Source organism: Engystomops pustulosus, chromosome 5 (genome assembly GCF_040894005.1).
Source record: "Engystomops pustulosus chromosome 5, aEngPut4.maternal, whole genome shotgun sequence".
Classification (NCBI taxonomy): domain Eukaryota; kingdom Metazoa; phylum Chordata; class Amphibia; order Anura; family Leptodactylidae; genus Engystomops; species Engystomops pustulosus.
In genome coordinates this window covers 84,975,684-85,002,114 of record NC_092415.1, presented here as the reverse complement: position 1 = coordinate 85,002,114, position 26,431 = coordinate 84,975,684, and the positions used below count along the sequence as shown (strand labels likewise).

General features: G+C 38.6%; 1 protein-coding gene across 2 annotated transcripts in view; it reads right to left on the bottom strand.

Annotated features, from left to right (window-relative positions):
• Positions 1-279: 279 nt before the first annotated feature.
• The window catches only part of LOC140133016 (uncharacterized), a 60,504-nt gene continuing 34,352 nt past the window's right edge, over positions 280-26,431 (bottom strand). For both annotated transcript variants that reach the window (XM_072152549.1, XM_072152550.1), the window contains exons 17-28: positions 18,077-18,130; positions 17,934-17,987; positions 14,230-14,283; positions 13,015-13,086; positions 12,878-12,913; positions 5,596-5,640; positions 4,574-4,606; positions 4,012-4,158; positions 2,957-3,133; positions 2,276-2,366; positions 1,697-1,774; positions 280-883 (exon numbers count right to left, since the gene is read on the bottom strand). In XM_072152549.1, coding sequence (XP_072008650.1) covers positions 693-883; positions 1,697-1,774; positions 2,276-2,366; positions 2,957-3,133; positions 4,012-4,158; positions 4,574-4,606; positions 5,596-5,640; positions 12,878-12,913; positions 13,015-13,086; positions 14,230-14,283; positions 17,934-17,987; positions 18,077-18,130 — 1,032 coding nt within the window. In that variant the 3' untranslated portion in view covers positions 280-692. The remainder of the gene's footprint in view (positions 884-1,696; positions 1,775-2,275; positions 2,367-2,956; positions 3,134-4,011; positions 4,159-4,573; positions 4,607-5,595; positions 5,641-12,877; positions 12,914-13,014; positions 13,087-14,229; positions 14,284-17,933; positions 17,988-18,076; positions 18,131-26,431) is intronic.

Sequence of the window (26,431 nt, the reverse complement as noted above, 5' to 3'; positions counted from 1 at the left end):
TGAGATGGGCTGCAAACAATGGCACGCAGCCTGTTTTTGTGGCCCACATGCACACATGGGAAATTAAGAAGGAAAAGTAATGTGCATGTGGGGGGAACAAAATTCAGGGGCTTACTTGTTTGTATCTGTGCCTAGTATTTTCTTAATGTATAACGGCATACAATGAAACACAGAGGAGGTGTACACAAGAAATATAAAATACATACATTCAGAAGAATAAGTATTTTAATTAGATAAGATTATAAATAAAATATTCAGGAAAAAACTGCAAAATGAATGTATTTTTATTTATTTATTTGGCATCTGAACTTTCTTGGCACATAAGCCAATATTTTATTCTTTGTATCAACACTTGGAATCTACAACTGAAAGATAAAAAAATTGCCAAATTTTAAAAAGTTCTTCAATCTCTAATTTTTGCGTAGTGAAAGGAATTCATTTGATGCCTCATCTTTGTTCAGCTTTTTAAGGATGGTGATGAAGGTGGAAACATTAGGTAGATGACAGATCTTAGTCCACATATGAGATAGGAAGATATTTGGAATGATTGTTTCTGTGGCTACAACTTCATCTTTATTAATCTGCATGTCCATTAGACTAATGGATAATTTTACCCAGATCCATTTTGTTGTTACCTTTTACAATAAAGGTAGGAGAAGCACCTGGAGAATGTTCTCATTTCAGACTTTTATTCAAAATGGCTTCCTCAGCCCTTGCTCATTAAGCATTGAAGGAGCATTGATACCACAGTCCCTGGCTTCACAGAATCCTGGGACCCCTGCTGGGCCTGTCAACCCCTGCTGGCCTGGTGGACCACTGTATCCGGGAGGACCTTGTGGTCCAGGTTGGCCATCTTTGGCAACTCCTGGGTATCCTGGATAACCTATAGAATTAAAACACAAATAGTTAAAAGAAACAGTACACTGTATAAGATGTATCAATGAGAATATACACATCCAGAGCTACTGTTTTTTCAGTGTGTGAACAATTTTACAGAATATGTCAAAATGACAGGAACTGGTGTTGAGGAACAAGTGATGAATGTTCCATAGCTACATTTTCCATTCCACATTCTGGCCAATTTAAAATCTACAAATGTGCTATTCCTAAAGCTAAAATCAGGGAAAAGTACACATTATGACTGCTCCCCATAAATATATTCCAGCAAGTATTGTCAGCAAGTATTCCAAGCTATGTGTGTATTTATCATGCATATTAGGTTTTACAATTTTTTATAGGCAGAAAATATTTAGATTAAAACAACTATAATGAAATGAACCAAAGCCTTACTTGCAACAAATATGTGACTTTTTTTGTCCGCAAAGGATTTACGTTGTTTCTATATTATTGCATTTTTCATAGCCACTAATTATCAAATTTCCATGAGAAGGTCAATGATCCCAATAATTCAACCAGTATTTATCATGAAATATATTAAAACCTCATGTCAATTTTTAAATTTCCAAAACGTCCAAAATCTGACATTTTCTTAAACAATAACTGCATTATAATTTTCTCATTGGTAAATTATATAACTAATATTTATATGATATATTATAATTGTGACTTCTATAACTGCTGATACACAAAAATGATAAACATACATTTTTATTTGGTCAGTCCACTGGTGACGTTCATGTGTTCTGCTTAAGGGACCTACACCAATTTTTGAACTTCCTTTCTTAGAGATAATTACCTCTTGGTCCTTGAACTCCATCTGGGCCTGGCAATCCTGTGCCTAGATCTCCCCTCTGTCCTTTCTCACCCTTCTCACCTGAAACATAAAAGAGCCATAAATATATGCATAACCCAGAATAGCCAAAAGCTATAGTAATAGTAACAATTCTAGTAAACACCTGTTAGGATTACAAAAATATATAAAAGTTCTAAATGAGAAACATGTAAATGCTCCTATGAAATTATACAGATTAGGATCACTTATATATTCCCAAACCCATGTATCACAATTGTCCTTACTTTCTAGGCATTTGTTAGCAAATGGGCATGTCACATATTTTATCGTCCCTATGTTGGTTCTGATCACTTAACCAAAAAGTGCAAAGCTTCTCGGTACTAGCCTGATAGCTCTGGGCATCTGCTTCTGGCTCTGACTGTAGTAATGCCATCTGCCACCAGGGTAAGTTGATTTGCATGGGGACTGTGTATAATACCCTTACAGATCAACTACTAATGACCAACCCTTTAGACTGGTCATAGATACTATAGGAGCCAAAAATATAACATTTAAAAATAATTTATAAAAATGTAATCTCACCTTGGTTTCCCTCAGCACCTTTCTGTCCAGGAACTCCAGTGGGTCCTCTCGGGCCCCGCTTCCCATTAACTCCAGAAGCACCCGGTTTTCCCTAAAATAAAAATCACATACTTGATCGTGTTTTATGAGAAAATACTTGCTAGGATGTATTCTCCATGTTTCAGCTTATTTTAGCAAATTAAATTACCTTATTCAAATAAGATCATAATTATGTATGCGCTAAAAAAGAAATGACCACAGACCTACAATTTATTTATTGTATGATCATAGTATCATAGTGATACTAAAGTATGTACAAGAAATGTGTGCAGTATCTCTAAATGCAGTGATCATGAAAACACCTATTAATTATCAAATACATTTATTTAAATTAAAAATGAAGCATTGAAATCATTAAATCTTTTCTAAGAATCAGGACTATCAAATGTGCTGATTACTTTCAAAAAAATGTATTTATAAAGTATATCAGTAAATTACTAAAAATCATATGTCCTGCACAATACTAAAATTGTGCAAAAATGTTGTTACAGTTTAAACTCAAAATGCTTCACTTTCTATCACTGAAAAAAATATAGCGCACTTTATAATAAATTAATTCTATTCTCAAAGAAAGACATGTTACTTGTATACATTTATACGATACTAAAGATGTTATACTTCAGCTAACTTGCTTCTTCTCACCTTCTTTCCAGCTTTTCCTGTAACCCCTGGGGGTCCTGGTGGTCCTATCAATGATGCGCCTGCTGTCGGACAGCCACTAGCACACTTTCCTCTGATGCTGGCGGCATATTTTGATGTTGCTTCTATTACAACTTTGCGGCACAATTCATATACTATCTGATCTGACATGTTAGGTCCCTGTTAGTAAACATGAATAAATGATATAACATAAACCACCATTAAATATAAGATAGAACCGGGGAGATTTATCAGAAGTGTCTGAGGTAAAACTGTTCTAGTTGCCCTTGGTAACCAATCAGAGCTTAGTTTTCATTTTCCCGCAGCTGTTTATAAAGTTAAAGCTGAGCTCTGATTGGTTCAGTTGGTACAGTTCTACTTCAGACACTTCTGGTAAACCTCCCCCAGAACTGATACTATATTTAGACCTACAAATTTCTGAAATGAAATGCAAACAACCAAATGTGTCACTTACTGTAAAATATCAGATTGATCTTCTAGCAGAGGGGCAATATTTCTATTTGGAAACTAATAATGGCCCAGCATAGTCTAGACAGGCATGAAATGATAGTAAATTCTGAAGGCCGACCACTAAAATAGTACTGGAGACTGTATCTCTCTAGCCTTCAGTACTGACACAACTCACAACGGCATTTGTGCTGCGTGTCTGTTGTGTGTTTTTCCATTTTGTCTTCATTTTGCTTCAGTTTTTTTTTTGCCACTTCCGCAAGAAAAAATTAAGGCCTAACATTGGTTAGAAAAAGACCTTTTTTCCCAGCCTCATCAGTCTTTTATGAGGACCCTTAGACTTCTATTGCCTTCCATGAACCACAGCCGTTAAAAATATAGCACATGTTTAAAAGAAAAATTATCACGGACAATGGATCAGTGCAAAACAACTGAAGTGGTAAAAACAGCCATTGAAAACAATGGTTCAGTAAGGCATACATGATCACTGAACCACGGACATGAAACACGTTGCCAGTGTGAGAGATCCCTAAGGCCCAGAATAACAACTAATCTAGCTATTACCTAAAGAGTGTAAACTATTTCCTTACTTCAGGTCCAGGTGAGCCAGGAGGACCAGTAGGACCCTGTTCTCCACGATCTCCGATTGGTCCAGGATAGCCTCTAGGGCCTGGCGATCCAGGGACGCCAGTCCTGCCCAACTGGCCAGAAGGTCCTGGACGACCCCGTTTTCCTTGCTAGAGAAAAAATATTTTTAACAATGAATTAGCTCCAAATGTCCACCATTAAATACTTTAATTTGTTTATAAATTGGTTATTGATTTGCTAAAATCATAAAATCTAATACTTGTGTTAATGACTATTGAGTTTTCATCAATTAGACAAACATAGTAAATGGAAGATTACTAATAATGTGATTTCAAGAAAATCTTCTAAAATAGTTATGTAACATTCATGCTTTAATGGATTGTTACACTTGGTAGAGTGCGCATAATAAACAATATTATTAATATTAATAACAATAAATTATTTTGGTGTAAAATTTAAAAAATGTGGGCACTTCACTCAGTACCATGTGTCTCCTTCCTATCTACTCCATGAGTGATAACTGTTATCTAAATACTCATTTAATGCCTTCTTAAAATCACTTACAGAACCCTTGTCTCCAGTGTCACCTGCATCCCCCTGTTTTAAAACAAGCATGAAACAAAGAGTCAGTCTTATTTTAAGTAGACAATTGGTAAGAGAGGTCCTTAGCTTTGGAGTAACCCCTTACAGTATTTTTGAATGGCTTCTTGTAAATAAAGAAAATTTAGAAATCACAGTAAGAGCTAATATATACTCCTTTGCTCGGTCTATGAATCCAGGCCCATGCTCATCAATTCTTACCCATGGAACAGATGCTGCTCTTACTTCCTGGTTATCTCTCTCCCATGGAATAAAGAAACATGTTTTATGACTGATGAGTGCCGCTTGATTTCTATTTTAATACTACTGTTTTAACTCTGATAGAAAGAATGTAGGCTATGCTTCTACACAGTGGACAGAGCCAGAGGCAGACAGGCTTACTAAAGCAATGGCTTTCATTCACTTCCATGGGAACTGAGCTGGCAATAAATCTGCACCACTACTAAACAACAGCAGGAGCTTTTTACTTCTCGTTCCATACAACGTAGAATGACCATAATAATGACCACTCCTTTGATAGACCATTAAAGGAAATCTACCATCAAAAACAAGTATGGATAAGCCAGGGACACTGACTCCTAGATGCAGGCCCTGTGACTGTGGCAATCTTTTATTTGTTATCCATGACCTCCTTCCTTCTAAAATGAACTGTTAAAATGATGCTAATGATCCTGGCAGGGGGAGTGCCCAGCAGGAGCAGAGGGGCAGGTTGAGAGAGTCTAACAGCTTATTAATCTGCAGCATGGAGGGGCTTTGGGGACCACCCCAGTAGCCCTTCAGGCTCATTACCATATTTTAAAACTTGATATTAGAAGGAAATGTGTAACAAATATAAGATTACCACAGTCACAGTACCTGGATCCATGAGTAAGTGTCCCTGGTTTATCATGCTTGATTTTGATGGTAGATTTCCTTTAATAATTTTGTCTGGAGAACCCCATTGACTATCCTGTATTTGATGGTGTCATTAATAAGTTGTTATTTACCTTGGGTCCAGTTTTTCCTTTTACGCCTTGCCTTCCCTTTTCACCCTACAAAACAATCAAAATGTGAATGAAGTACATGTATGGTTTATTAAATAATATTTTAGAATCTAGGTATGTTATATTGCCTATAGTCCTTATCAGTGCTTATTACTGCTTTGTCAAGGTTTTATAAGCTTTGTAGCCAGTGCATAATAATACGTTACATTACTTTATGCTCCAATGTGAAAACAAAGTAAGCGATGCACCACAAATGCAAGTTAATTTAATGATTCCTCTCAAAAGTAAAACATTTTACATACTGGACCATTTTAAAGTAACCAGTTATAGCTCTGACAGCACAAGCACAAGCTCTGTGACCTTTGTGACTGCTGTGACCTTTCACTGTGTCTCTGCTTGTCCATGTTGTGAGGCTTTGCTTGTGAGGTATATTCAGTAAACCCTAGTGTTCAGCCAAACGTACAGGCGGTCCCCTACTTAAGAGCACCCGACTTCCAGGTGACCTAGTTTCAAACGGACCTCTGGATGTTGATAATTTACTGTACTTTAGTCCACGGCTAAAATGATCAGCTGTAACAGTTATTAAAGGTTTCTGCAATTAAGCTTTATTATTAATCCTGTTTATTGGCAATACAACATTTTTAAAATCCAATTCTCATAGAGATCAAAAGAATTCTGTCTGGGGTTACAGTTCCGATTTACATACAAATTCAACTTAAGAACAAACCTACAGAACTCATCTTGTACATAACCCGGGGACCGCCTGCATCCCAGAGTGATACACAAAGTTGCAAGTTAGCCGCTTTCATTTACTAGGCTTTCTTACTGTCCTAAAAGATCAGTATACTTTGTCATAAGAAGCTGAGAGCATTATCCATACAGAAAGCGCCACAGATTCCTCTACGGACAGAAAGGGCAATTCAATTATCTTTTGTCGAGTATCTAGACCAGGATAATAAAACTTTTTCCCATCCAAGAGCTTTATTTTCAAAAAGTTTACTTTCAATTGGCCATTGGCCAACTACCACTATTGAAACACCAAAAAGCAACCTAGAAATTATGACCAAAGCTTTGTAGAACAAAACACCACCCTTGAAGCAACAAATACCATAGTGATGTGCAATATAACTCCTGAGGAGAATCAACCAAATACGACCGTAGACCTGGCCACAAATAATAATATAGGCCCCTAATCACACAATAACAGTAATTATACTAATAGTATTACAAACCGCAAATAATAATACATGCCTCAGACCTTATGATAAATAATAAAACAGACCCCAAAGCATAAATAAGTAATTAATCAGACAATCCTAAAATAGATCCCAGAACATAGGATTAATAATAGTGTAACTCCCCTTCTTTATATCAGCAGTAATAGCAGTCTAAAATTAGGGAGCTACTGACTGCTAAACTGTGGACCACTATTTGTAAGGCTATACATTTTTATATGATGCATCCTGTCTTAAAAACACTTTATCAATTGCTTCTGAAAAACTTAAACACTTTATCCAAACTTTTACAACTTCTGGGAAATAGATGCTAATAATAACGTGTCAGTGCAAAAGCATAAAGAGGATAGAAAGGCAGACAAGGGAAGACCGGACAGCGCTCATAGAGTAGTATTATTGTTCGAACATGGTTGGTGATGTAGAAGTAGACAATTAGAAAGAGACTCAACAGATGTGGTTGTGCTGTATTAGGCACAACGCTAGTTAACGCTTAGTGATATATTGGTGAGGGCTGTTGAGGGTGCTGCCTTTAGACAGTGGACATCGAGACATGGTTGCCAGGACGGTCAGGATCGTGGTATGGAGGAGTGGGTTGGATACTGTCTGTTGCGGCGCACACAACGGTTCAGAATAACTCGTCATATAGGATGAGGGTTTATTAGTTATCTTGGAACATAACGCGTATCAGAGTGTCAAAAACTCCTTTCTCAAGTGATGTGAGACTAAAACAGGGTATACATAGAGAGCTTGGTGTAAACCTTTGGGTAATATATCCACTTAATGAAATATATTTTATTAGGTCAACCTTTGGGTAATATATTCACTTAATGAAATATGTTTTTTCACCATTATCTCCAGCTATTTTTGTATAGATTTTTATTTATTAGACTGTTTATGTTCATTCACCAATTTATTAACGTTCATTTGTCCTTCTGTCTTATCGCATTTTATTGCCCTTGTTTTTATTGTTTTTTATTTACACCTAGCTCTCTATGTATACCCTGTTTTAGTCTCAAATCACTTGAGAAAGGAGTTTTTGATGCGTTGTGTTCCGAGACAACTAATAAATGTGCACAAGCATTAGCAGCAGCACACTAGTAATATTGTTGGACATGTAAGTGTCATACCATTTGAGCTGCCTTTCATGATCCTGGGCTAATTTTTGCACTTGGAAAATACAGAGCAATATTTCCAAAAAAGTACAAAGCCTTCTACAAGTATCACCAATAAATACTATTTTTGTTTGTTGTATAAATGCATAACCATAAGAAATCAAGTGAATTTATATTTATAGTTTATTAAAGACCTAATTACGGTAACAAAACCATTAAACCATATGCGTTTTAAGAACTTTTAAAGAACATGCTTTTTAAGAACATCCGACTTACAGATGACCCCCTAGTTACAAACAGACCTATAGGAACCCTGTACTATAGCATTAGGCTACAATAAGCAGCTATAACAATTATTAAAGGCGTCTGCAAATAAGATTTATTGTTAATCCTGGCTCTTGACAATCCAATATTTTTAAAATCCAAGTGTCACAGAAACCAATTAAATTTTGGCTGGAGTTACATTTCTAAAATATACAGTTCGGACTTACCTCTGTGGAATTGATGTCAAGATACCCCCAGAAGAAGCTGGCACCAAATATGTGCCAGGATAATGTCGGTGTCACATTCTGTATATTATAAGATGTTGTTTGTGATCTATATGCTTTTATATTACACTGATATCTCTGTTGTTACTTGTAAGCTATATATTGGCCCTGTCAGTTCAATGAAGATGAGAAGATTTATTGTATTTATCCTTGTGTATTCTGCAATGTTAATCCCTTGATATCCATAGTCTGTGTACAAAAAAAAAATTCTGTGACTTTTTAGCCCTGTTTTCTCTGTATCTTTTCATAGTGTGAAATGCATTAATAAAGATATAATATTTTATTAAGTCTGATATTGTTTATTCAGTACAGGCAGTCCCCAGGTTTACGTACAACATAAGTTCTGCAGCTTTGTACTTAAGTTGAATTTGTATGCAATTCTGAACTGTATATTTTATCATTGTAACCCCAGCCAAATTTTTTTGGTCTCTGTGACAATTGGATTTTAAAACTTTTGGGTTGTCATTAGATGAAATCTTAAAGGGGTATTCCAGGAATATGAACGTCTAATACAAAAACCCATGATACTATAAGTAAATGAATGTAACAAAACTTTATGTCATTAGTTACAAAATGGAGCTTAAATAGTTTGTTTTTATGATTCACAAAATTTTATGGCCTCTCTAAAGTTATCACCAAGATGGCTGCCGCTGGAAATTACAAGTCCCAAGATCCTTTAGTTCTCAGTAACTCCTCCTCCCTCTTATGCTCTGCTCCTAGTGATGATGTAACAGGTTTTCTTGCACTGTTACCATAGTAATAATGTGTAACTGCCATCACCACAACGCTGACTATACTGGATGCACTGCAACCAACCGACTACAGCCAAAAAAAGTGGTGATCACATGACCTCCCCAGGCAGGTGCAGGACATGTAATGTGAACATGTGACCAGCAGCCATCTTCTGTCCTGTGTATGCTCTGCAACGGACCGCGTGGAGGAAATTAACGGACTGATTAAAGGGCCAGTAGCATTTTAATTCTTCATTACATTAGATGTCCACAGCATTTTCTGCTAAGGGGAGCAACATTTTAAATAACAACTAATTACACATTAGCTTATATTTTAAGGACCCATTTGTATATAAATTATGCTGATTCCTGGAATACCCCTTTAAGATGTAAACACATTTGATAACTGTTATAGCTGTTTATTGTAGCATGGGACTAAAGTACAGTAAATTACCAACATCCAGAGGTCCGTTTGTAACTAGAGGTCATCTGTAAGTTGGGTTTTCTTATTTTGTAAAGACTTTGGCATAGATAATTAGGATTATTAGTCTATGATACAATTATTTTGGTTTGATGGAGGGCAATCAATAAAATTGGAACATAAAATGGTCCAATAGTATTTTTTGCATCTTAGATGCTGAATAAGTGTAAATAATACATAGGCTAGAAATAAATAGTCTTTTATGCTTCTTCCCAAGTGAAAACATTTCCCAAAGATACAAACAATTATTAAACCCCCCTCCTTTCACCCTTTTTTTCAATTTAAAATAAACATTATTCTTCCAAATATGTAAAAAATATATAGGGGCACATTTACTAAGAGTAGTGCAAACTGCACTAAATGCAGTTTGCCTTTGTATGTGTGTGTTCTTCATGAATCTGGCTCTCCCTGCACTGCCGACAGAGTTCACCAACTTTTTTTAGTGCGTGCAACACAATTCTGCCTGACTTTGCATGATTTGCCCCCTAATTTGTGTCGCATGATGCCTAGTGCAGCTGCACCACAAATAGTCGCATGTGACACATTTGTGGTACAGACACTTCTTAAATACCCGTGCAAGCAGTGTAAAGTCCACCACAAAACTTGTGTGCAGCACTTAGTAAATGTGCCCCAAAGTGTATAAAAATGCATGAAAATGTTTTTCCCAACAGTTATTGCATAAATTACCCAGTCCCATGCCCTCCCCTTTTTTTATTTAGGCCATGTGGCCACTATTTTTTTCTTTTTAAAATTAGTTTTCAAGTTTCACTATTTCATAACGCATAACTCTTGTAATTTTTGATGTCCATGTTTCCTCCATATCTTATTAAAATCTGTTGTGCTATAGGCAGCTTTTTTTATAACTTTTGATCTTTTCAATCAAGGAATGTCTAATATCACCAACTGTATTTATAAAATTGTTCGGGTTGGCGCACTTATTTAGAAGAATTAATGAGTATTTTCCAGTGTCGCTGGTATCTAAGAATGGTGACCTGCTCCCAAACTACCAAGTGGCTACCAAAAGGAACCACGTCAAAAAAACATAAAAATGTATAATTCAGATACTTGTGCCACAAAAGATATAGGAGAAACACCTGTAGATCGCATAGGGCTACAAAGCTATAATGCCAGTAAATCGCATGGGGCTACAATATTACAGTGCCAATATCACTCACCATACTCCAACTATGTAGTGAAGACACATCAAAAACCTGTCTTTTGATATGTGTCAAAGCAGGGCATTGTATGCATTGGTGTCCATGAGATATGGTACCTGCATTTGTGGCTGCGACCGGCTGTTCGACCAGTTTGCAATGGGCTATGCGCGATCTTGCACAACCCGACTGTTAACTGCAAGATCGCGCATAGCCCATTGCAAACTGGTCGAACAGCCAGTTATAAATTTTTAATATCACTGTCTAATATGAAACAGTCTTATACGTAGTCACTACCTGTCTAATGTCAAAGGGTCTTATACGCAGTCACTACCTGTCTAATGTCAAATGGCCTTATATTCAGTCGCTGCCTGTCTTATGTCAAACAGTCTCATACCACTGTCATTTCATGTCCAATCTCAAATGGTCTCGCTTGCAGTCACTACCTGCCTTATGTCAAATGGTCTTTTACCGAAGTCACTGACTGTCTATATTCAGACAGCATAATAATTTCTGATGTCAAATTTTTGATTATTTTTTAATACCGCAATCAATGCATTTCTATATTCAGATGTTGTAAAAGCTCAGTTACTGCATTTCTATATTTACATGGGGAGACCTTGCCCTCTATGCTTGGTAGGTGCTGGCCTTGCCTGCGGCAAGTGCCCTATCAGTGTGTGTTCAGCACCACCAGGGATGTTATCACCAAAAAGAGGGTTCGACTATCCATAGCCAACATGGACATCATGGATCCCACCAGACCTGATTGAACAATTAAAGCGTTGGCTACCTTCTCCTCCTGGACCTCTGACACCAGTTTCAAAATTATTACATTATTTTATTTGTTTTAATGTAATTATTTTTTTATTAGTTTATTTCTTTCTTTATTTTATGTTATTTTTAAGTACTTTTCCTGGCCTATTTTTGGCAGGGCAATTGGCATGATTGTGTCTATTTCAGCAGTGATAATGACTATGTCAGGATACCCTTAGCATCTTAAAAAGTAGTGAAAAATAACTGCATCTGGATACCTATAGCATCTTAAAGAGAAGTGAAAATAACTGTGCCTGGATACCCATAGTGTCTTGTAGCACAATGACATGAATTACATGTGTGAACCCATACTAAATTCTTGCACAGTAACATTAACAGTTTTTATTTAGTTTTTATTTATTTTTTTAAACATATTTCTTTCTTTTTTATTTTCTGTTATAATTTTAGTATCAATGAATTCTGTTATTATTTAAAGTACTTTCGCTAGCTCATTGTTGTGTCAAAATTTGGGTTGTTATTGATTTCAATAAGGTTCGGTGTCAAATTTCTTGAAGTTTGGCCCAAACTACCAAAACCGAATTTTGCCGATCTGCTCCTCACTTGCCATTTCCTTGCCATATTCAACCTTGCCAAAATGGGCCATTTCTGTATGACACTTATCTTGGGAGAATCCCCTACCTCCAGCAAGCCAAGTATTACAACTTGAATAGATCTAGGCAAAGACACTAGCAGATCTTACTCCAAAATTCCCCTAACTTTGGATCATGTGAATAAAGTCCATGCTCTCAAAGAAGCATCTTAGGCAATCGAATGTTTTTATATAGACTCAGAGGCATTTAATAAAATGGATGAATGATATTGATCTGAACCATACTGTGGTTCCAGCAGATTTAAGAGAACACTGCAACAACATTTTCCTTTCCTTAGGCAGAATACACACATCTTTTTACCATTTCCTTCTAGTTGGGCAGGGTCAGTCTTCTATCAAAGCTTCACCAATGTACTTTTAATAATATTAAATAATCTTAGTTGGTATAGATACTAAACTGATATAATTTATACATTCATGTGATCCCCATCCTTTCACCTTTGAGACCTATGAAACTAGAATGCTGAGTGTCTTTGGATCCGGTATAATTGAACTTTTAAGCCTTCTTGGTTAACATTCTTAGATGTTCTGCAGTTGGTGCAGTACCTATTAGAGCTATAATATAGATAATAATTTTTAAAGATTATTTAAAAATGACTACCTTTACGCCGTCATCTCCAACATCCCCTTGTGAGCCCTGTATAAAAGGACAGAAGAACATATTACACAATGTCTGTATATATATAGATAGATAAACTATATTTATTTCTGAATTATTTTTTAAAAATGTGTATTTACCTTTGGACCTTTGAGACCCTGTGGTCCTGGTTTTCCGGGAATCCCATCATCACCTCTTGCACCCTGTGCTCCCTATAATAATAATTTAAAAATTGTAAATGTAACTTTTACATTTTTTAAGTTATGATTTTATTTGTATTAGTTTTTGACAATCATTTGACAAGTTTATTTTTATTCAGGGACTGATTTCATGTATAGGGGTTTGACCACAAATATGAACTTCTACCAGGGTAAATATCCTCTAACAAAGTCACTAATATTGTACTTACCCAGGTAAACTTTCCACTTCTAGCCATAGCCACTGGGAGCCACTCTCCAGACTTTTAGTGACGACCACATTGAGCAAACACTTGTATGTCAGCTCTTAAACCACTTGGCATTCTCATTATTTAGCACGATCTCGGATGGTGTTGAGTGGCACATACACGCCTACTGATGTTTGCAATGCACAAGTGCAAGTTTTGAACATGTGTGCATGTAATGTAATTATTGAACCTCACAGGCTAGTTAATCAGTCAGGATTGAGGGTGATGCCACTTATTGCGTTTTTAATCTGTTTTTAAGTATGCATTTTCAGTCAGTTTAAAAATGCATGAATTTTTAAAACGCATCCATTTTGACAGTTCTTGTCCGTTTCTACCAATTATCTTAATAGATGAACAGGTTGTAAGCAGCAAAATAGGTGGTGAATCAAAAACTCATGCGTTTTTAAACAGATTAAAAACGCATGCTTAAAACTTACCAAAAAAGCCATGCATGGCATCACCCTAAGGGCACAAGTGCCTTAAACAGTTGGACTGTTTTGCTTTTAGGATATTGATGTTTACAATTTTGCACAAATAAAGTATTTAGCAGTTTTTGGATGCAAAGCTGGATCATTATTCTTTCTGCAATGAAGGAGAAAGAGGGAGGAGAAACAACAGGCATTGTTGTGCGAGGCTGCAGAAACGGAAGCGTGACACAGTGATGCTCCAGGAGCAAAGTAAATTCCATGAATGCACCATTAGCTCCAAAAAAAGATATTTATACAAAGAAATGTTTTGGTAAACCGACCAGGACAAAAAAAAAATTATAAAGGTATGTAAGAGATAAGGGCTAAGAGTGTGCCAACAATTTATGTGAGCTGGAAGTCATAGAAGACTCCTATTAAATATGAACCAGCAAAGAAATCATTCCTAGCCTCCTATTGAATGGCAGTAAATATACTCAACTTACCACTGGCCCTTCAATTCCCGGTGGACCTGATGGTCCTCTGTCTCCTTTGTCTCCCTGTAGTAACAAGAACATAAGTATTAATAATTAAAATAAAAATACATATTAAAATACTGCATATTATAATTGTTATTATACATATTATTAAGATGCAATTGTACATACAGGATAAAAACTGGTAAAAAAAACAGCATGCTCACTAGAGTGGAAGTCAAATTATGTTAAGGATGTCTGTAGAATCCCATAGGTATTTCATACAAATTCACTGTGGCTATCTTTTGTGAGTCACAAATTGTCAAGCAACTTGTCACACAAACAAGACCCCAATCAGCTGTGTCAACAAAGAAAAATAAAATGTTATAGCTTTAAATTCCTGGGTGGCTGGTCATAAAAAAGCTACATAAATTAGTTATCACTATAATAGTAGTGGCCTGTAGAATAAAAGGAAAATGTTATATATACTAAAAATTGCACTTCATCTCAAAACTTAAATTATTACTATTATTATTATCCAGTTCAATAGGCCAATGCAAAACCTAAAAACTTGTTGTCATGTGAAGAGCTGCCTGCATTGAAGTGAATGTAGAAAGAAAGTATAAGCCGTGCAAGACGGCGTTAGGGTACACCCCATGTGTGGCATTTACAGAGGAAGGGGCACCGAAATTACAGGGTCAAAGAGCCACACTTCTACCACTGTACTGTACCTAAAAGGGGTATTCCATCTCCATTCACATTTAAAGGGGTTGTCCACCTCCAGCACATTACAGCAAATAATTAATATTGTTTGTGTAATGAAAAGTTATTACATTTTCCAATATACTTTCTGTATCAATCAAAGTTTTCTAGATCTCTGCTTGCTGTCTTTCTGTAGGAAGCATCTATGTTTACTTCCTGTAGAAAAACACTGGTCCATGGTCATGTGATGTCACACAGTAGTATGGCTTGTTAGCATCACACAGGGTTGATTATAAAGAGCCTTGCACATGAAGTAAATGATCAAGCTTCCCGTTGCAGGACATCAAGCAGAGATCTAGAAAACTGTGAAAAATTGATAAAGAAAGTATATTGGAAAAATGTATGATTTTTCATTACACAAACAATATACACTCACCGGCCACTTTATTAGGTACACCATGTTACTAACGGGTTGGACCCCCTTTTTCCTTCAGAACTGCCTCAATTCTTTGTGGCATAGATTCAACAAGGTGCTGGAAGCATTCCTCAGAGATTTTGGTCCATATTGACATGAGGGCATCACACAGTTGCCGCAGATTTGTCGGCTGCACATCCATGATGCGAATCTCCCGTTCCACCACATCCCAAAGATGCTTTATTGGATTGAGATCTGGTGACTGTGGAGGCCATTTGAGTACAGTGAACTCATTGTCATGTTCAAGAAACCAGTCTGAGATGATTCCAGCTTTATGACATGGCTCATTATCCTGCTGAAAGTAGCCATCAGATGTTGGGTACATTGTGGTCATAAAGGGATGGACATGGTCAGCAACAATACTCAGGTAGGCTGTGGCGTTGCAACGATGCTCAATTGGTACCAAGGGGCCCAAAGAGTGCCAAGAAAATATTCCCCACACCATGACACCACCACCACCAGCCTGAACCGTTGATACAAGGCAGGATGGATCCATGCTTTCATGTTGTTGACGCCAAATTCTGACCCTACCATCTTCTACTGTCCAATTTCGATGAGCTTGTGCAAATTGTAGCCTCAGTTTCCTGTTCTTAGCTGAAAGGAGTGGCACCCGGTGTAGCCCATCTGCCTCAAAGTTCGACGTACTGTGCGTTCAGAGATGCTCTTCTGCCTACCATGGTTGTAACGGGTGGCGATTTGAGTCACTGTTGCCTTTCTATCAGCTCCAACCAGTCTGCCCATTCTCCTCTGACTTCTGGCATCAACAAGGCATTTCCGCCCACAGAACTGCCGCTCACTGGATGTTTTTTCTTTTTCGGACCATTCTCTGTAAACCCTAGAGATGGTTGTACGTGAAAATCCCAGTAGATCAGCACTTTTTTGAAATTCTCAGACCAGCCCTTCTGGCACCAACAACCATGCCACGTTCAAAGGCACTCAAATCACCTTTCTTCCCCATACTGATGCTCGGTTTGAACTGCATTTAGGCGTGTAGACATGGTCAAGACAATCTCGACCATGTCTACACGCCTAAATGCACTGAGTTGCCGCCATGTGATTGGCTGATTAGAAATTAAGTGTTAACGAGCAGTTGGACAGGTGTACCTAATAAAGTGGCCAGTGAGTGTAAGTTATTTGCTGGAATGTGCTTAAAGGAAACCTACCATCACGGATCTACCTATTAAGGTAGATTCGGTGGCAGGCTCCTCTAATGTACAGTTGTATAACCCTTTTTAGGGCTAATTCTTTGGTCGCCCATAACTTTTGTAAATTTTAATTCACACACATTATTCAAATTTTCTAAAGAGGCCATTGGGTCATGGAGTAGCCAGAGCTGAGGCTACACAGTGCGGCTACTCCACGCCCCAGTAGCCTTTTGTGTTCCGCCTACCCTGACATCTACAGCGTGCAGCTACCAGGAGCTCAAAAGCTTGGTTCTGCGCATGTGCAGTAGCTCCGGCTTCTCGGACATGGGTTCTGTGCATGTGCGGAACCCAGCTTCTCAGACGAGTGCGCCAGGAGCTGCCTGCTGCAAATTCAGGGTAGGCAGAACACAGGAGGTTAATGGGGTGTGGAGTAGCCTCGCCGTGTAGACTCAGCTCCGGCTATTCCACGCCCCAGTAGCCTCTTTAGAAAATTTGAATATTTGTGAATTAAAATTTACAAAAGTTAGGGGCCACCAAAGAATTAACCCTAAAAAAGGCTATACAACTCTACATTAGAGGAACCTGCCACCGGATCTACCTTAATAGGTAGATCCATGGTGGTAGGTTTCCTTTAAAGAGGACAAACCTTTTAAGCCAATTAATCTGATATATATATATATATATATATATATATATATATATATATATATACATATATAAAAATACCTGTATGATGATAATTTCTCAAGTAGCCATGCAGCCATGTTGCCCCTTAGAAACAAGCTGTTCCTGGATATGACAACCCCTGCGACCTGGGCAAAAATGCACTATTGGGTCCTGCTTGGCTACCTGTATTCAGCACTCATTGGCACAGAAAGGTCCTGGATTTTTAATATGCAAAACAAATGTTTTTTTTGCAATCACTACAGTAGTGGTGGTAGTATCCAAGGACAACATGACATGATTTATGAGAAATTATCTCCAGGTACATTTTAAAATAACATCCAATTTAAAAAATGTATGTATATGGCAGGTGAATTAAATAAAATGTAAATACTAGAATACCCCTTTAATAGTCAGGTGGCAGAAGGTAGTTATTTAACCTGTCAAGGCAATTTGGGACACTAAACCACTGATCCATAAGGACCTGTGGGTGATTTAGTGTGCCAAGTCTTCTGGACGTATCCTCTTTATAACATTGGTGATACATGCCTTTTTCTTGTGTTTCCATCCAGAGCATTCCAGGTGGATGGGATGTTCTAGAATTTTATCGGTTTTCTACTGTATACGGTAAATAATTTTACCAGGAAACAATGGACATAATAACTATTAGCGTTCAAACCTTTGCATCAAGATGGTTTAGTAAGGTTCGGTTTCTAAGAAACTGTTCGCTATGAATATATATTACATACCTTTGGTCCTATCCTTCCAAATTCACCTTCCTTGCCGCGTACGCCAGTGACTCCCTAAAGATCCACAATACAGAAAATCAGTTCTTAATAATGGAGAACAATGTGTTAAAAAAAATCCAATAACCTGAAATCTGGTAACTCACATCTTTCCCGTCTCTCCCACGAAAGCCAGAGTTTCCAGGCAATCCTTCTATGCCCTATAAATAAAATAAATAAATAAATATATATATCATATTTCAGCTATATTTCTTTACTCACACAGGTACTTTACATTTAATGTATCTTTAACTGTATAACCCTTAGGCTATAAGCTGCCTACCTATCCAATCACAACAGGGGTTGGGAAGAGATTGCGGTCGCACCCCCTGCGGGCCCCTGGAAGAGAAGGGCCATGGCAGTTACTTATAGACCCGTGTGTATTATTTGTATACAGGGGGGCAGGCTGGCTGGCTGTATAATCGTGGGGGGAAGGCTGGCTGCCTGTATACAGGAAGGGGGGGTTTGGGCTGTATACCGAGGGGGGGCAGGCTGGCTGTATACAGGGGGGAGCAGGCTGGCTGTATACAAGGGGGAGCAGGCTGGCTGTATTCAGGGGGGGCAGTATACAGGGCGGGCTGGCTGGCTGCATTCTCAGGGGGCAGGCTGGCTGGCTGTATGCTCAGGGGGCAGGCTGGCTGGCTGTATACTGGGGGGGCAGGCTGGATGGCTGTATAGTGGGGGGGCAGGCTGGCTGTATAGTAGGCGGAAGCAGGCTGGCAGGCTGTATACTGGGGGGGGCAGGCTGGCTGTATACTGGGGGGCTGGGTGGCTGGCTATATACTGGGGGCTGGCTACATACAGGGGGGCTGGCTATATACAGGGGGGCTGGCTATATACAGTGGGGGGCTGGCTGGTTATATACTGTGGGGCTGGCTGGCTATATACTGGGGAGGGGCTGGCTGGCTATATAATGGGGGTCAGGATGGCTATACACTGGGGGGTACTGCCTGGCTATATACTGGGGGGACTGGCTGGCTACATAGTGGGGGACTGGCTGGCTATATACTCGGGGGGTCAGGCTGGTTATATACTGGGGTGTTGCTGGCTATATACTGGGAAGGGCCTGGCTATATACTGGGGGCTGTCTGTATACTGGGAGGACTGGCTGGCTTCATATGGGGGGGCTGGTTGTACATGGGGGGACTGCTCGGCTATTTACAGAGGGGGCTGGCTGTATACTAGGGGGGATGTCTGGCTATACACAGGGGGCTGGCTGTATACTGTGAGGATGCTGTCTGGCTATATACAGTGGGGGCTTTCTGGCTACATACAGGGGGATCAGGTTGTATACTTGGTGGTGGTGGGGGGGGGGGTTTGGTGGTTTTATATGGAATAGTAGTTATATTATGTACCTAGGGGGCAGTATTATAGTAGTTATATTTTTTTAAGTAGGGGCAGTATTAGAGTAGTTATATTCCTGTACATAAAGGGTAGAATTATAGTAGTTATATTCTTGTACATAGGGAGCAGTATTATAGTAGTTATATTCTTGTACATAGGAGGCAGTATTATAGTAGTTATATTCTCGTACATAGGGGGCAGTATTATAGTAGTTATATTCTTGTACATAGGGGGCAGTATTATAGTAGTTATATTCTTGTACATAGGGGGCAGTATAATAGTAGCTATATTCTTGTACATAGGGAGCAGTATTATAGTAGTTATATTCTTGTACATAGGAGGCAGTATTATAGTAGTTATATTCTCGTACATAGGGGGCAGTATTATAGTAGTTATATTGTTGTACATAGGGAGCAGTATTATAGTAGTTATATTCTTGTACGTAGGGGGCAGTATTATAGTAGTTATATTCTTGTACATAGGGGGCAGTATTATAGTAGTTATATTCTTGTACATAGGCAGCAGTATTATAGTAGTTATATTCTTATACACAGAGGGCAGTATTATAGTGTTGTATTCTTGTACATAAAATGTAGTATTATAATATATTTTACTTAGGGGCAGTATTAGAGTAGTTATATGCTTCTTTATTGGAGAAGGTATTGTAGTAGTTTTTTTCCAGGGTCACTTTGAATTCCTTGTCCGTCCCTGTGTATGTGTGTATATGTATGTGTAGCGTGTATTTAGTGTGTGTAGAGTTTATATCGTGCTGTGTTTATATGTGTGTGTTCTGCATATGTAGTGTATGTGCTTTATGTCTGTGCAAAGTATATATGATATATGTGTATTCTGAAGAATAACATGCGGTATGGGGCCGGCAAAGCATATGCAGAATGTGTGTGTTCTGCATATGTAGTGTATGTGCTTTATGTCTGTGCAAAGTATATATGATATATGTGTATTCTGAAGAATAACATGCGGTGTGGGGCCGGCGGTTTAGGCACCATATACGGGGCGCCCCGTTGGCAAGTTCACACCGGGGCCCACTGGGGTCTTGTTACGCCACTGCCCCCACTCCTCTCCCTGTGTCAGGGAGGACGTATTGTGAGAGAAAAAGGCACAGTGAGGGATGCCATTAGGGCAGACTAAGTAAGAAACAGGAAGTTCTGAAATATTTTTTGAATATTTTCTGAAAAAGTTCTGAACGCTAGTCTTATTACCCCCCACCCCCCAATGGGAAGCAATCTCTGCCAGGTAGAACAGGTCTGAGCTGAGATTACAGCTATAGTCTCCATCAGTTTTTTGGAAGAGACTATAGCAATAAACAGTAATATGAATAGATTAAAATGCAAAACAAGTTTTCTTGCTCTAAAAAACAAATGTTCCTTTGTAAAAGAAAGGGAATGATTCAATCAGTACAATGTTATGGAAACATTATAGATGGCATGGCTAGGAGAAAACATAAAAAGGTTTGTTTGGTGCAGAATATTGGTGTGAAGTTATTTAGCCATAGATTTACCATACAATTTGTGCAATGTATGATGAATGTGAGCAGCCTACACAGCACCTGCAAAATGTCTGGACCACTATGGCAAGTGACAAAACTCTTATCCACAATATTGACTTAATGAGATATTGTGTAAACAATGTAATGACAACCTAAATTAACAACGTTTCCCATTGCTCTGAAATTACACTATTTATATGTTATTATACAGTCTATAAAATGCAGCCGCAGGCATCTCTGTAATAACAACTGGTTAATTGCTTTATGGTGTCTGCAGGTATTTTTCTTGGCACAAGGTAATTTGGCCAGAGATCTAGATTACAGCGCCCCTCCTCTGAATGAACCAGTCCTTATGGAAGCATGGCAGAGTATAAAGAACTTTTTAGTAAGACTTGCTAAGTTTGCAAAATACATCCGCGATTACTTTATTTCCATCGTGTTAGTTTTATGTGATTGCTCAGCTCTGTATAAACACAGCAGAACCCAAAAGTAATAGTTAATATAAAATGAATCTTTTACAGGCAAAGCACAGACTTGCCCAGTGTTTTACCTTTTTGGATATATAGTTATTGATGATCACTAGGTTCATGTGTCCTATGGCATGATTAACCCATAAAGTTGATTACAGTAGTTTTGACATGACATTCCCATTGCAGCAGAAATAAGCTGGAAATGGTCTTTATTATCTCATAGCTTACAGGTATAGTTTACCTGTGGTGGGAAGAGTTTGCCCTCTTCCTTGCAAGGGTTGAATTCCACAACTAGAATTTGCATTGACTATGGACATGCTGTACATTTAGCACAAAAAAAAATATTTTATCCTGGATGTGATTTTTATAAACCCCTTTCACTATGCTGTGTAAATCGCTGAAGGTTAGCCACTAGCGATTATGCTGCGACTAGCTTGCAGTGATTTCACTATGTGTGTCCCCCCATTTGTCAACTTTCTGGGTTTATTTTTCTTAATCAGCCTTCTTATTCATTACATGCAGAGGAGCTCAGTTTGCAATGCAATTGTTGGAAGACATTTCATTCATTATGTTGTTACTGTACTAAGCAGCTAATTAGTTGTTGACAAGTTTGCATCCAAATGCATCCATGCATTTACTCTCCTTTTCTCTAACTTAAAGGGAACCTACCACCAGCTTTTGTAGCTTTTGCACCCCTAGGTAAGGTATGGAAAATCCTTTCTAGAACTCCTTCTTTTATGTTAAAACTTTGTAATGGACCGTTGGTTGGGCATTATAAACCAAACAATAGGCAGAGCTTGACCACCTGTGTAAATTTGGCTATTTCCATGGAATTATTCCTTAGTCTTTGCCACCATCTACTGCAGATTTACAATATTGCAGCTGATATTTCCCTCTGCCGGTTAAGGAAGGGTTAATGTCCTCTTTGTTGTCTTTCAAATGTATCTATTTTGTTTATCCTTCTCTGCAGTGAGGTCAGTTTTGGTCGGAACCCTGGCATTCCCCTCAGAGTGGAAGTTTAAAAAATACTCCCTCTGGCTGGATTTCCACATAGTTCTGAGGTTCCTGCAAATCACTGAACATCACAAGGCCTGCAGAGACTTCACCTCCATCAAGCCTGCACCTCTGCCTCTCCATAGAGTCCATCTAAATTTCTGCCAAGGTAGTGTTATTCTACAAAAATTAAGCTACAGGGCCATGACTATGAGCTACACCCAGACTAACCACTAGCTACCTCATGGACATGCAGAAAGCATCTTCCACCTCACCTCTTTGCTGTGTTGAAGTCTGTGAATAAAGAGATTATGTCTCCATGTGTGATCCCTGGCTGCCGTTAACATCACAGACCTTCCCTTTACCATTTTCACGGGGATCACTTCACTACATTTACACCAGGAGTGCCCCAAGGGGATATTTACATCATCTTGTGGCCTCCCCCTTTTCATGCATCCCTTTGGTGGCTCTACCCAGTGTGGAAGAAGCCTGTGCACCTAGAACAAGCTATCTGTGACAGCTGCCTCCACAATAAAAGATCTGGCCTTTGTGGGAGGATCTAGCAACTTGCGTATTTATTTATAGGAAAATCAACTTCAAAGTCATATGCAACTGAGATATGAGCTTGACATAAGTCACTTTTAGAGGCTGATGAGATACCCATCTTAGGCTCTATAGACAGGGCCAGAATAAAGTTGTAATACACCTACATACATACATACATCTACAATACATACATAGATGTATACATCTATATACAGACCCTTTACCGCGTCCAGTAAAACATCTATATACCCAGCCTCCACCACCCAGTAATACATATACATATATATATATATAAATAAAGTAAAAAGTGGGCAGCACTCCGTGGTTCAAATTTCAAAATAAAAGGTGAACTTTATTGAACAAGTGGCGCTAAGATTGTATCAGCTGTGGACCAGAAGCTCCCACCAAGAAAGTTCTCTCCAGAACCTTTTGGGTAATTTTAACTCCTCCTTTACACGCCAGTCTTTGCACTTGTACACTTTATGATTACACTTTGTACAGCGAACAAAGACATTGTTATATACATGTATTTGAAACCGATGCACTTTATCTTTGAATGTATTTTTTATATATATATTTTTGTACAATGATGAATAACACAACATTGCACAGGCACTTTAAAACACGCCTCTTTATGCTAATCACTTACTATGTTTTGCTATATATATCCAATGTGGGTCACTTGTCTGTTGCTTGATGAAGGTGTCACACACCGAAACGTCACCACTTGTTCAATAAAGTTCACCTTTTATTTTGAAATTTGAACCACGGAGTGCTGCCCGCTTTTTACTTTATTTATCTACAAGAGGATCAAGCCAGAACCTTTGGGGGCGCTGCACCCCTCCTTATGAGGAGTCCATAAGATTGTGCTGACTTGGAGTTTACTATATATATATATATATATATATATATACACAACCTTCACCACTCCCAGTAATACATCTATATACACATTATCCACCTCCCTCCGGTAATACATCATATACAAAGCCTCCACCACCCCTAGTAATACATCTATATACAAAGCCTCCACCCCAACAGTAATACTGTACATCTATATACACAGCCTCCAACACCCCATTGTGATACATCTATATATATATATATATATATATATATAGCTTCCAACCACCCAGTAATACATCTAAATACATAGTTGACACCCCCAGTAATACATCTATATACACAGCCTCCACCACCCCCAGTAATATATCTCTATATATAGGCTCCAACCCCCAGTAATACATCTATATACACAGCCTCAACCCCCCCCCCCCCAGTAAAACACCTATATACACAGATTCCACCACCCCTCAGGAATACATCTACATCTATATACACAGCCTCCACCCCTTTCCAGTACACTACATACACAACATTCACCCCCCCTAGTAATAAATCTATATATACAACCTCCCGGCTCCAATAATACATCTATATACACAGCCTCCACTACTCTCCAGTAATAATGTACAGATTCCACCACTTCCCATTAATACATCTATATATACAGCCTCCACACCCCAATTAATACATCTTGATACACAGCCTCCACCACCCCCCAGTAATACACCTATACACACTGGAGGCTGTGTATATAGCGTGTGATGTCAAGATCATGTCTCATTTGCATATGAAGTTAATTTTCTTTTAGATAAATAGATAAATCCAACTGAGGCCTGACCTTTTAGTGTGATATGTGTCTGTAACTCAGTAGGGAAGAATAAGTTCTCTGCTCTGCCATAGATTGGTGAGCATAGGTAATACATGTATATGTACACCCTCCACCACCCCAAGTAATCTATATTCACATTCACATGTAAAATAATAACATTATACTCAACTTCATCTGTTCTACCGCAGCGCAACCTCCTCAACTTCTTTTGGGACATCAGTGTACTGGTGCAGGCATTGTAGTGTGTAATGTCACTGAATCACCTGAGCTAGGATGTTAACATCCTGTGCACTAAGCAGTCTATGGCAGAGCAGGGACCTTATTGTTCCATGCTCTACCACAGAAACAAAACATAGAGTCATCGATTCTGGCAACCAAGTGACAGCCTATTCATCCACACTTGAGTGGTAGGGGCCTCAAGGCGCCTATCCTAGGAGCCCACCCCATAATCCAGCCCTGTCTGTAGTACCCAGACCCATGTATCACATTAAAGATATTAATCTCATATTTCAAAGCCCATCAGGTTTGTGGTTTTCTGAGCTACAGAGCTGGAGATAGAGGTTGTTAAAGAAAAAGGTAGGATTTGGATTTAATCTTCAGCTCACATACATAAGTATGTCTTTAACTGTCTGTATCTCTCATGTTGCATCTCACAGAATGACAATCCTGAAACGATTTGACCACATCAGGTTTATGGTTTTGTGAACTAAAGATGTGGAAAAACAGGTTGTTAATGAAAACGGCAGGAATTGGATTGCATTTGCAGCTTACATGTCTAACTATGTCTTTAACTTTGTGTATCTCTCATATAGCACATCACAGGATGACAGTCCTGAGACGATTTGAAAGATGATATTTTTATGTTTAATATGATACCATAGGTACCATAGAGCCCAAGATACTGGCATCGAAAGTGAAACTCACGTTCTGCCTCCCACATGTCATCTCAGACTCTTATTTGCTTGTACGCATATGAAAGTAATTTTTTTATTTATTTAAACAAGCAAGTTTTAATATAAAGGAGGAAATTCACTAAAGAATACTTCATATCATACCTAATAGCGTTTATGTCAAGTAAATCTATTGACATTGACTCCCCTGTTGTGTCTCTATGAGGGGAAGGATCCAGCAGTCTCTAAAAGCTACAGGCCAATCTCTCTACTGAATGTTGACCTCAAAGTTGTTTGCTAAAGTCTTATCCCCACTTGCTTCGTGTCCTTGCTTCCTTTGCTTGCTGACCTCATTCACATAAATTCAATATTATATGTACCCTACTGTAAGGCCCAGAACAATACCATTAAGGATGTGAATGAAGTTCATTTTGTGCAATCCAAAAGAGTTCCTGTGTGCCTCCTCTCCATGAATGAGAAAAAGGCCTTTGATTTGTGTCACCTGGCCTTTTTGTTTTTTTCTTTCTCCATCATGTGGGTCTAGGCCAGTGATGGCTAACCTATGGCACTGGTGCCAGAGGTGGCACTCGGAGCCCTTTCTGTGGGCACTCAGGCCATCACCAGAGATGACTCCAGGTATCTTCCCGCAGTCCCAGACAGCCCAGGACTTGCTGTGCACAGAGGTATTTTAAAGTGACAGCTCTACCTGGGACTATTTTCTGCTTTATTGGTGTCCTCAGAGTGCTGGTATCAATGAAAGCTGTGACAGAGAAGGGAGTATAAATCACAAATTAAATTCCTGTGTTGGCACTTTGCGATAAATAAGCGGGTCTTTGTTGTAGTTTGGGCACTCGGTCTCTAAAAGGTTCGCCATCACTGGTCTAGGCCCTTTCAGGAAGACCTGTATTTCATCTCTGTATCTCTTTCCCTTGGTTCAATAGGGAGAATTCATAGCCCTTTTGTATTCTTAATTGGACTTGATAGGGTTGCCCTCTCTCCCTGTTGATCTTCATCCAGTTGCTTGAGCTCATGCTGTG